The sequence below is a fragment of the Cottoperca gobio genome, chromosome 18 (assembly GCF_900634415.1).
Source record: "Cottoperca gobio chromosome 18, fCotGob3.1, whole genome shotgun sequence".
NCBI lineage: Eukaryota > Metazoa > Chordata > Actinopteri > Perciformes > Bovichtidae > Cottoperca > Cottoperca gobio.
Genome location: NC_041372.1, coordinates 13,730,737 through 13,742,600, shown reverse-complemented (window position 1 = coordinate 13,742,600; position 11,864 = coordinate 13,730,737). Strand labels below are relative to the sequence as shown.

Below are 11,864 nucleotides of genomic sequence, written 5' to 3'. Positions count from 1 at the left end.
AGCAGTGATCAGTCGCCTCACTTAGCGTTTGTGGAATGTTCCAGCCTATAGCACCTGCAGGGAGTGGGAGACAGCCTGACAAGTCCTGCCAAGCTCTGGAGGAATTCACCGAAGGGGGGAGGGGGAGGAGGGGGGGAGTAAATGGATGTCCCTGCACCGTTTGTTAGTGTTTAAGTTTTCAGCATCATTCTTGCACCAAACCCACCTCCCGTCTCTCTAATTGCATCTCGTCACTCAAGAAGGACCTACTTTTTCCTGCAATGATCTAGAGTTAAATAACGGTTTCCAACAGCTCATCGATTTATCTCCATTTATTACAGACTGCGCAACTAAGTGACCACTAAATATTCCAAAAGACCACAAGATAAGTATCTGGCTATGCTCAGAAATCTCTCCCACACGTATGTTTGACTGATCCACAGATTCAAATCTGCTGATTGATTATCATATCACACACAAATAAATGAAAACCACTGGTTTGATGCTTTAAGGCTGAGATATTGTGTCGCTACCTGCCATAAGAGGACAGAAATCAGAATTTCTGGCATGAACTATGCACATACAACTTTTCCAAGAGTCTCCAACTTGTTCTTAAAACCCTGATTTGTCACCAGCCTGTGATTTAACAGTATGTACAAATGTGTACAACCCATCCATCTTCCATCCCAACAAATGTAAAAAAGTAGCCTATATTTCCGAACCTGCAGAATCAGTTGTTCCCTCCTCTCCTTCCCGTCATGCCTCCTCCCCTCTCCTCACCATTCCTCCTCACCCGAGTGTGATGTTTTCCCTGTGCCAACAGCTGTGTCAGCCCTTACAGACACTTGTGGCTCTCTCTGAATGTTCACTGAAACATAATTTTTCAGCGAACGTCCATCAATGTAACAACCAGGCTAAAAGAAAGTGAGCTATCTGGAAAAAAATGGCGATGATGCGGGTCTGGGTTTGAGTCATTATGCTAAGAAATGTAAGCTAAGTAGCACAAAAGAAACTCATATTTCAAAATGTACTGTAAGTTGGTGTGGCTCAATAAACATGCTTAGCTCCTGGTAGTGGCTAGCAGCTTGAGAAAAGTTAGTTCCCGTTAGCCTGATGGTTGTAGCAGCATAACTAGCTAGCATGCAAGCTAAGCAATGCTAACACGCTATTAAAAAAACACACATATTTCCAAATTCACTGTACATTAATGTGTTTCAATAAACGTGTGTGTGTTGTAGCTCTTTCCTCCTGATAGCAGTGTTAGTTAAATGTTAGCATACCAGCTAGCTAACTCGCAAACTAAGCAATGCTAACACACTATTAAAAAAAAACATATATTTCCAAATTCACTGTACATTAATATGTTTCAATAAACATGTGTGTGTTATAGCTCTTTCCTCCTGGTAGCACAGCAGCGTTACTTAAATGTTAGCATACTAGCTAGCTAACTCGCAATAAGCAATGCTAACACATTTCTCCCAGCCACTACCAAGGATAGCTTCTTCTAGACATGCTAACTAGAAGGTAAACAATCACTAGAAGATACTATAGTTGTTTTGCTAAACACAACATTTAATTGTTTTTGTTTGGGGACAAAGAAGCTTCAACTGAAATCCATGTAAACAATAGTGTTTTTATCTCAACACATAGAGCTTATAGAAACCTAACAAATATGGGTAATTAGCACTAACAGCAACCCCGTCTCCTAAAAATGATGTTACTACTTTCAAACCGTAAACACTTTCGGGGCCTGGACCACTGCGATACCCAAAGACACAGTTACTAAGGTTACGGCAGCCCAGACCACCCAATGAACTCATCTGTCAGTCACTCAACACACACACACACACACACACACACACACACACACACACACACATATACAACACAAAACAACAGGGAGGTGGAAAGTGGGTGGAGGAGTCAATTCAAAGTGAATGCAGCTCCATCACACGAGTGCTATTGAGACGCAGGAAGCTTTTTACTGCTGATTCGCTTTAATGTTTCCCCGTCAGCGTCTCTGTCACAGCCGACGACCACCTCGCGAGCATTTCCTGTCAGTCGGCTGGTAGAGCGCGGCACTAACACGGCTCGGGTTGAGCGTTCGAGTCCCTCTGTAGTCCAATCGTGAAGTTCGGTGCTGGATTAAAGTTATTTTGCACCACCTGTGCTTGAAATAGAAAGTACACTCGTGTGACCTGCAACTTTGAGGTACTTGAGTATTATCAATATATGCTACTTTATACTTCTACTCCACAATGATGCATTGTTATGGACTTAACTAGCAAATAATATATAAAGTCGTTCAAATGTTTTCAGGTAACTACTACTTAAATATTAATCCAACAATGAACTAACATTATGAACAGAGTGTGAAGAGGTAACTCGTCTGTGTGTTGTGTTGCAGAGATATCTCCTGAAGTTAGCATGCTAACAGCTAGCTGCGCTGTCCTGCCTGTAATACCACGTGTTCCTCTAGAGGCGATAGTGAGTCACTGCAGCTGCAGTCTGCCTCAGTACAGACAGAGAAGAAGAACAGCTGCTGCCTCTCTTGTCTGTTAGAAGATTATAAAACCGCATTTTGCGTTTTCTTGCCAACTGACTGATGCAACACACAACGCAAAGACTTAACTAGAAAACAATAAATATGCCAAAGTACCACTAAAATACAAACATTAGAGACAGTATGGACCCAGTTTAGAGGGGAAACACTGCCCCCTATTTCCATGTAAGCGTTCACCCATCCTCATCTAGATGTTGTAACCTACAGATATTAGTTATTATATATCTTACACTTTTAATTCTCCCGAATCAAACGTGCGGCCCAATTAACAAGAAGCCATGTTGGAACGACACCCTCCAATAAGCACCGCCGCTCTTTCTTATTCTAATTCGGGAGGTAGTGGGTGTAGCGCTGCCTTGACCTTTCTCTTCACTGAAGCTGACCCTTGTCCTCACAGATGGCCCGTCTGCGTCTCAATAAAGTATTAAAACACTTTACTTTAACACCCTGTTATAAGCAGTATATAAACCTTTCATAAATAATTTATTACACACTATAATGCCATTTGAAGCAGACAGATCGTGCAGGTGTATAAACAGATATGGGATAATACTGTGCACAGCTACAGTATAGTGTGTTATAAAGCAGTTATTAAATGTTAACATAGAGCTTATAAACGCTGAGTAAAGCTTCCACTGCACAAAGTTGTCATATTAATCCTGTATTAAATGCCTTAAAACCCTAATATACTGATTACATGTAGAGTTTTACAGAATGAGTAACTACATAACCCCTGTGTGCTTGCTCTCTCTTGCTGCAGCTGATGTTTCCTTTAGCATTAGAAAGTCTTAGTATTAGGTGTGGCTTTGAAAAATCTCCTTATTTTAAATATTCATTAGCAGGGGCGGGGTTTGAATTCCAAATGACGGTGAGCGGGCACACTCAAATATGAACTGCTTTTTTCAGTCCCTCGGGCTACTTATAAATGCAAACTTCACAGCAAAGCTTTAAAAACACCACCCACAGTTCACAGTGCACTGGTGGTGCAACATTAGGTGCACTTGGACTATACATGTTCTATAAATGACAATACAAAGTAGTGCAAAAACACAAAGAGTGTCCTTAAAGTTCTGTGAAGTGATTAAAAAAATACGCAGAAATGTGTGTCCTCGTGCGGCAGACTGGAGAGCGTGCATGGAGGGGTCCGAGCTGTGCAGAGTCTCTGGTGTGGACAACATGCGCGTGGAAGTCACTTTTAAAAACATATAATATACACGTCTGAACTGCAACAAGATGTGTTGAATTGTCATTTAAAAAGGTTTTAAAAGTGGCGCATACTAATCACGTTGTGTCAGCAAGGACTGTAACGTGCAACACTTTGAGGAGAAGTCTCTTCTCCAGCAGTTTCACAGTCACAATGCAGACACGTTCAGATTCAGGGTGTACATGTTGCATCTGCGCTCTAAATAAACCCGAGTGGAGAGACACTTCACCTGAAGGAGGGGAATAATAAGCAAAGGGGACTTACTCCGTGCGCAGATCTCACCGCCAAGGCGACTGCTATCATACAAATCCTGCCGGAGAAATAAACATTTGGAGTTAGTGTGTTGGTTCCTGTGATTATCTGGCAGGTAAACTGCGCCGGAGCTCGGCTAATGTCGCCCACAGCCGCGCACAGCGCTGCGGCTGCTGCGTGCAAAGCAGAAAACTTTAAAAGAAATAAGTTTAGAGAGAGACTCTGAAGAGGAAAATGGCTTACAGGAATTTCATTTTGATCCGACTGGCAGAGGGGGAACCACAGGTCGAGCTTCGATCCCCTTGTCTTCACCAGCAAGGTACTTCAAACGCGCTCATCGACGGCTCCAAAAAACCCTGTCATCTACCCGGAGACAGAAAGACAGAGATAAAGTAGTCCCGCCGCCAAACACAACCGGCGTTTATACACAAACACACAGTGCCTCGCGCATTCAAACACACCCAGAAGGGGAAACAAGTATTTTTGTAGGTGATTTCTTTCATAAAATGAGAGCTTATCCAACTCACCAAAGTTGCAGCGGTGAAGTCGCTGCTGCGCTCTCCGGGTTGTTGCGCTTGAAGCTCAGCAGCGCAGCACAGCAGAAGTGAGAGGAGGGGCCAACACATGTCATTCATGCCTCCATACCTTTGGCTACAACAGGAGATTTTACCCAGTCACATAAACCAGAACCTCTTCCAACTGTGTGGAGCAGCAAGGGAAGCTCTTCTCTCCGAAGCAAGTCTTTATTCGGTTTTAATCCATGAAGAAAATCTAAAAATAAAGAAAGTATTTCACAATATTACAAAGACATTTGCTCCTCTGATGCTCAATTATGAGTTTATAGAAACATTTATTTTGCTGTATCCCTCGAAATACCAACATAATATCCTTAAAAAGTTAGTTTCTCAATAATGTAAAGTGACCTTGTGATGCTTTTACATCAGTAGCACCCATATAAACAATATAAAGGTCATTTTATACACTCATTATAAACAGTACGCTTTACTTACCCGCCTGTGTTTGCATGATGTTTCTGTTGTGCATCATAAATCTGCAAATAAAACTAGTTTTACCTCTAATTTCTTTTTCTTTGTATGGATCCTGCACATAGATACGGGACTATTTTAGCTCTGTGTTGTCAGATCTGAAGTATTAAATTAAAAAGCTTGTTTGAACATCACTGTCCTGATCTGCTGCTTTAAACACGGTACACACACTGAGTTACTCAAGTTACAAACAGGCCCATTTTAGCTCCTGAATGTTCTATTCTAGTTCAACTTGACCTGAGTGAGTCTTCAACACAGTTTATCACAACACGGTCATGTATCTACTAATAGATTTAGTTTACAATACACACTTACATAATGTTATATAAAAGGCATCCGTGTGCTCCTCAGCAGCTTGTTTTTAGCTGGGGAGTACCTCAGGGATCCTCCATGGGACCTTTTTCATTTTGCACTTTGATGTAGATATTTGAAGGCGTGTTACATGTTGTCATTGCTGCATGAATCAGAATATTACTTACACTAACTTTATCCCAAACCTTTACCCTCACCCCATATAGAAGACGAAGTAACTAAACTCTCAATAAAGCTTTGAAGTCATGATCTTTGCGGTTAGAAAGTGCTTGCAGAATGACGTTTCGAGGGAGATGAAGGTAGTTTCACCAGGATTACGTTTGATTTTGATGTATCACAAATATGTCTCTGTAAGGGTGGATGGGTCAACTAACGCTGGACTTTCACCAAGGAGGCCGCTGGTCGTGTAACGTACAAAACTTAGCCTACGCAACATACCTAACTTACGTACTAGCACGTTCAAAGCTGCAACCGTAATCCAGAAAACAAATACATGAAACATCATCGAGAACGTTTGGGAACGTCAAATGAACTCTATCCAAGCCAAACATCACGTATAATAAAAGTATATGCAGATATTTTAACTAGCATGATGATCTTACACTCCCAAGACTAAATGTACATACATGGTATTAAACCCTGACAAGCACAAGGCAACAACGCTGACTCTGGAACAGCCCTGCGAGAGAAAGAGTTGTTCTTTGAGACATTCAGCGCCTCACTTTAAGGATTCTGCTCTGAATACAGTAAGAAACGTGTTTAAACCTACTGGAAACAAGCAATGATCGTTAACTCCTGGTTACTTTACAACTTCAAGCCCCCATAAAAGATGTCATGTGCATTTTGAGGTGTTTTAATGCGTTCGGGACTTATTGTCATGTGACTTTAGATACTTTAATAACATTTTAGATTGTAAGAAATGTCAGTATATTCATTTCATGAGGTCATCCATATAGTTTTGTATATTATAGATGGTATCAGCAGCTGTAGATATGACCTTTCCAAGTGTAGCTTCACAACACATTTAAAAGAAGACAGTAAGATGAGAAGAAAGATGTATTTAGTACATTTGACTTTTCATTCTGCCAGCAGCATCGCTCTGTCAGGAGTCCAAAGAGAGAATGTGGCCCTTAATAATGTAGCAGGAATGCAACATGTCTGGGCATATAGAAAATGTCAAATAAAGGTTTAATGTCAAAGCTTTTTTTTGTGCAGCCTCGGGCGTTGGGCAGGATTGGGAGGCAAGAAGGAAGACACCGTATCCATCCGCTTGAGAGGTCCTAACATTATTATTTTACTTGGAAAGAGATTTAAAACGAATCATCACCTGGAGTGAAACGTCACACATCGATCACCAGTATATGCGAACATTTTAAGATGCAACTCATCCGGAAACTTTGTTTTTAGATGAGTTGTCTGTCTTGGTGAAGGTGCATTGAGCTCATATCAGTGCGCCCTGCGTGTGGGAAGTAGATCCGGCTGGGCAAGTCGAGGAGAGAAAAAGTTAGAGAGGGGGACTGCAGAGGCGCACGGTGCCAGAGCCAGGACCACTGGGAGCCTCTGCAAGCGCAACACACAGCCGACACGCCGAGAACAAGTGCTTTTCTTATTACTTCTATTTCACTGAGAAGCAAGTGTGCAGGCGGGAAGCAGGGCTATGACCCGCGAGTAGAGAGCTGTACAAGTTGAGAGTGTTAACGCAGGCGGAACTTTCTTTTATTCTCGCAAGATGATTAAAGACTTGAAGAGCCTGCGACAGCTCGCCGTGCCTCTGCTCTTCATAGCACTGTGCGTCGCGGTGCAGCGATCCGACTCTGCGGTAAGTGCGTTTACTCTTTTTCTTTGTTTGTTTGCAGACATTTTACAGCCTATTGCCCCGCAACGTACCCGCAACATACCCGCACGAAGAACCCGAGAGACCTGCTGCTCTCACTCAGCCGGCGCCGGGACACCGACTCTCACCGCGAGCCCGGCTCCGGTTTATAAATAGAGAGGCTGCTTTAGAACAAGTGCTGTGTAATAACCCACTCACTGTTTCTAACTCCATTATCCACCTTGTGCGGAGCCTTTGTGGCACTTTGTAACGACGGGGGAGCCGCGAGCACCTTCCCGAGCTGTGCTTTGTGGCTTCATGGAAGAGTCGGACGGAGTCTGTGTCCTGCTCCCTGCGCAGCGCCTTTCTCCCCCCCTGCTCCCTGCAGCAGGAGGCGACCTGTAGCAACACGCCGAGCCCGGCGCACTTTGCTCAGCTTGCATCGGACTTTTATTCTTGTCATCAAACATTTGGACGACAGAAGATCTGTGTGTGTGTGTGTGTGTGTGTGTGTGTGTGCGTGTGTGTGTGTGGAGAGAGAAGCGCGCCGAGTCTCCCCCCTCCACTAGTTCGTCTCCTAACTAAAGTATTAAAGTTAACTGCAACATTCCTGCTCTGACACTGATAACACAGTCTGCTACCAGCCTCGTTTAAAACATGCTGTGCGTCATTTAGTTTGCTCTCCATCCCAGAAGAGCGGGAATGTGATGTTTCAGCAGCAGTTATGAAGGTGTATCCCCCCTGCAGGTGTGTTTTATGTTTCAGCAGCAGTTATGAAGGTGTATCTCCCCTGCAGGTGTGTTTTATGTTGACAGCTCTGGCGCGTATTGAAGTACAGATACATAAAGTCCATCTGTATGTCTCCTAGCACCATGCAGGCTTAGATGACGGACATGCAGTGGTTGTATTATTACCGAACATGCATGAAGGTGTAACTTCCCCCATCTTCACTCGTTTAAATCAAAGTGGCTGCAGCTCTCCCACTTTGACACCCCCTGTATGACGCAGCTGCATCAAAGTCCTCAATGAGCCTTCACTTCTCATGTAATATTCCAACAGGCTGTCCGTGTTATGAATATTCACACATCATTAATAATTCATGAGGGCTCGTTGCATGCTGATGTCCCGCCCACACACGAGGCGTGTCCAATCAGACACCGCGCACATGAGGACTTCTACATACCTTCCTCTTGCATCCTATGTTTCTCTGGCAGTATTGCATTATCTATATCAGCGTGTTAGGAGATTAACTTCCCTTAACTCTGCTCACATACCAGAACATGTGTGTAAATAACTACCCAGGTGGCACCAGGACATGTGACGTCCTGCTGCCTGCCAGCTGGTTGTGGCTGCACCATGACACTGATGAAATAGAAAAGTCACCACAGAGCACTGGTGTATGTCCTGATGCAAACAGACGCCATGAAACATCGTCTGCAGCGAAGTGAAGAAGCTCTGTTGATGCAAAGAGGTAATCTGTTAAAGGCGTGTTTATAGGTGCTGGTCGTGTATGTTACGGGCGTGACAGAGTGGCTGTTATTGTTGCCATGGAGATAGAGAGGGAGGGGGGGGGGGGGTCCACTTTGTACATAGGAATGTGGCTGACCCCACCCTCTCTGAGACGATGACACGGAAGAGGAAGTTCAGAGGGGAGAGGGTGACGATGGATAGAACAAAACATCAAGGTTCATAGAAGACGAAATAATTGAGCGTGAAAGTCTATTCATGACCTTGGCGGCGGAAGTTTGGTGCACTTACTGCAGCTTTCAACCACATCTCACAGCCTTCATCGCTAATGCAGTTTGATCGGACTATAAGAAAGCAAGTAAGTGGGCCTTGAGTTCAGATTATCAACAAACTAAACAAGGAAGATGTGCATGAAGGTGACACAGATGGAGGGTGCAGGTGTTGCAAAGGGAATCCCGTTTCTCACACACACACACACACACACACACACACACACACACCCTCATTCCCAGTATTCCCAAGTCATGTGTGAGCTGCACCAGTCTTCTCACCAAGGCCCCCAAGTGGAGTGTGTGTGTATTACATAAAACCGCCAAATATTTCCTCTGGAATTCATCTTTAGCACCAACGTTCACTCAAACTCCACCTTTTACACATCAGAGAAGTATTAACTTACAACGTCTGCCTCTTCTGTGCAGACTAAACACTTTTACAATCCACTTAACAAATACTTTCTTCACATCCTCTGTGTGTGTGTGTGTGTGTGTGTGTGTGTGTGTGTGTGTGTGTGTGTGTGTGTGTGTGTGTGTGTGTGTGTGTGTGTGGTATTAATCCTTGCCTAGATATGAATCTCCATTCAGCCAGGTGGGGGAGTTCAGCAGTAATGTATACCTGGAAGTTTCCCTTTGAACCCGTCATGCGGCGCAACCACAAACACACACTTAATTTGATGCATGCTTTGCACACACACTCACACACACACACACACACACACACACACACACACACACACACACACACACACACACACACACACACACACACACACACAGCTCCACTGGGATGTGGGTCACGTAAAAGGTGAGGCTCTGTGTGTGTGTGTGTGTGTGTGTGTGTGTGTGTGTGGTAGCCATAACATCCTCAGCTACATGTTTGCTAACACTGCAGAGCTGCAGCGTTCTCCTCTCGTCTTTGTCCCTGAGCTCAGAACACTTGAACAACATGTCCCTCCTAAGATTTGCAAAGTTTAACGTATTAAACTGATATTTTTAGGAAAAAAAGTAGTTGAATTGTAAGAATTTCTGCCGGTTTAGGAGCCACCGCAGTTTCATTATGAAGAAGAACTTTGTTGAGCTGCAAAGATTTCAACATTTAAATAGAGAAAAGTTACATCGTACATCTTTAAATGATGTTAAAACATTAGCTGTACATGTATACTTTGCTACAGTGCATTACTCTTGCAGTACACACGACTAGTGCAGCAATAAATACTACACACAGCAACGTGTTCTTCATGTTCTGTATGTTCAAGCTCCAAAACCCCCAACAAATTACAGCACAATCGTATCTTAATAAAGATAACGTAGATGCAGCGCTACTTAAACAATTGCCTTAAAGACTTTTCAGCGGGAAAGAGGCAGCAGAAGAGCTTTTTCCTTTCTGGCAGCTGCCAACTTTTGAATACAGCGATGTATGTTTGAATAAACAAAACCCTCCTCTTCTTCTATCTGTATCTCCCCCCTCCCCCCCCCCCTCCCTCCCTTCCTCCCCTTTGTGTCGCTTCTTGAAGGTAAATTCTATCTTTATCTCACCTGCTCTGAGAGAAGGGCTCCTTAAACAAGCAGCGGTGCGGGCAGCAGTCATATTCAGCTCCTTTATAGAGTTACACACTATAAAGGAAGGTATGTGTACTTTGTGTGTACACGTGTGTGTGTGTGTGTGTGTGTGTGTGTGTGTGTGTGTGTGTGTTTCCTGGTGGGACTCACACGTTGGTGTCAATGAGCTGAAAATGCCATTAGGATTAACAGGTGGACAAAAGTCAATGAGCGCCGACACCAAATGTTTGGACAAGACTTTCACTGCCTCCTCTTCAGTTAACGTCACACACACACACACACACACACACACACACACACACACACACACACACACACACACACACACAGCTGGAAGAAGCAGAACACGTTGTGTGACAGTGGAAGATGCGAAGTGATGGCAGGAGCAGCAGCAGGTCTAGAAACACTGCTAATACAGCAGCAGCAGCAGCAGCACTGAAGAATATTTATATATGTATTTTATTTGTTGTTCTATAAAATGTCAGAAAATAGTAAAAAGATGTCTTTAAATGTCTGTCAGTTCAGAACCCAAAAATATTCAGATTAATATATTTAAATTTAAATTTAAATGAATATCCTGAGACATTAGACGATGCTGACGTCCTCTTGGGCTTAAACGTCTAAAACATAGAGACTACAACAGTTGTTTCTGTGGCAGCAGCAGCCGTTTCTGTGGCAGCAGCAGCCGTTTCTGTGGCAGCAGCAGTGGTAGTAAACGAGTATTATTAGTAAAAGTAACAGAAGGTGTTGCAGCAGTGGTAGTAATGTGGGAGGACTAGCAGTGGCTACAGCAGTAGTTTCAATAGCAATAGTAGTACAAATATAAGTCTCAGCAGTAGAGTAGTAGCAACAATAGTCAGTGGCAGCAGCAGTAGTTTCAATAGCAATAGTAGTACAAATATAAGTGTCAGCAGTAGAGTAGTAGCAACAATAGTCAGTGGCAGCAGCAGTAGTTTCAATAGCAATAGTAGTACAAATATAAGTGTCAGCAGTAGAGTAGTAGCAGCAATAGTCAGTGGCAGCAGCAGTAGTTTCAATAGCAGTAGTAGTAAAAATATAAGTGTCAGCAGTAGAGTAGTAGCAGCAATAGTCAGTGGCAGCAGCAGCAATACGAGAAGCAGTTAGCTTCAGTACAAGTTGTAGTAGCATTAGCAGCAATATCAGTCCAATATCGTTCTGTTTAAACATGTTTTAATCCTCATCCTGCCTCCCTGTTCCTTCCCACAAGGGTCGTAATCTCATTTAATCTCTTTGCACAAGATATCTTTTCCTGTCACTCACTCTCAGACCTCATTACCCCTCTGCCCCCCCCTTCAGTGTTAAGAGGAGGGTAAACACAGTGTGTTTGTTAGAGACTTCTTTATTTACTCCATCCCTCTCTGTTTGGTTTGAG

General features: G+C 43.4%; 1 protein-coding gene and 1 long non-coding RNA gene across 4 annotated transcripts in view; one reads left to right on the top strand and one right to left on the bottom strand.

The window, feature by feature from the left end:
- Positions 1 to 4,009: 4,009 nt before the first annotated feature.
- LOC115023937 (uncharacterized) lies at positions 4,010 to 4,690 on the bottom strand. Its single transcript, XR_003834062.1, has 3 exons — positions 4,526 to 4,690; positions 4,242 to 4,361; positions 4,010 to 4,056 (listed from the first exon to the last, which is right to left on the bottom strand). It is a non-coding gene; the product is annotated as an uncharacterized LOC115023937 (long non-coding RNA).
- A 2,202-nt stretch (positions 4,691 to 6,892) lies between these two features.
- Positions 6,893 to 11,864, top strand: part of col4a5 (collagen, type IV, alpha 5 (Alport syndrome)) — a 31,379-nt gene continuing 26,407 nt past the window's right edge. For all 3 annotated transcript variants that reach the window (XM_029454547.1, XM_029454546.1, XM_029454545.1), the window contains exon 1: positions 6,893 to 7,175. In XM_029454547.1, coding sequence (XP_029310407.1) covers positions 7,086 to 7,175 — 90 coding nt within the window. In that variant the 5' untranslated portion in view covers positions 6,893 to 7,085. The remainder of the gene's footprint in view (positions 7,176 to 11,864) is intronic.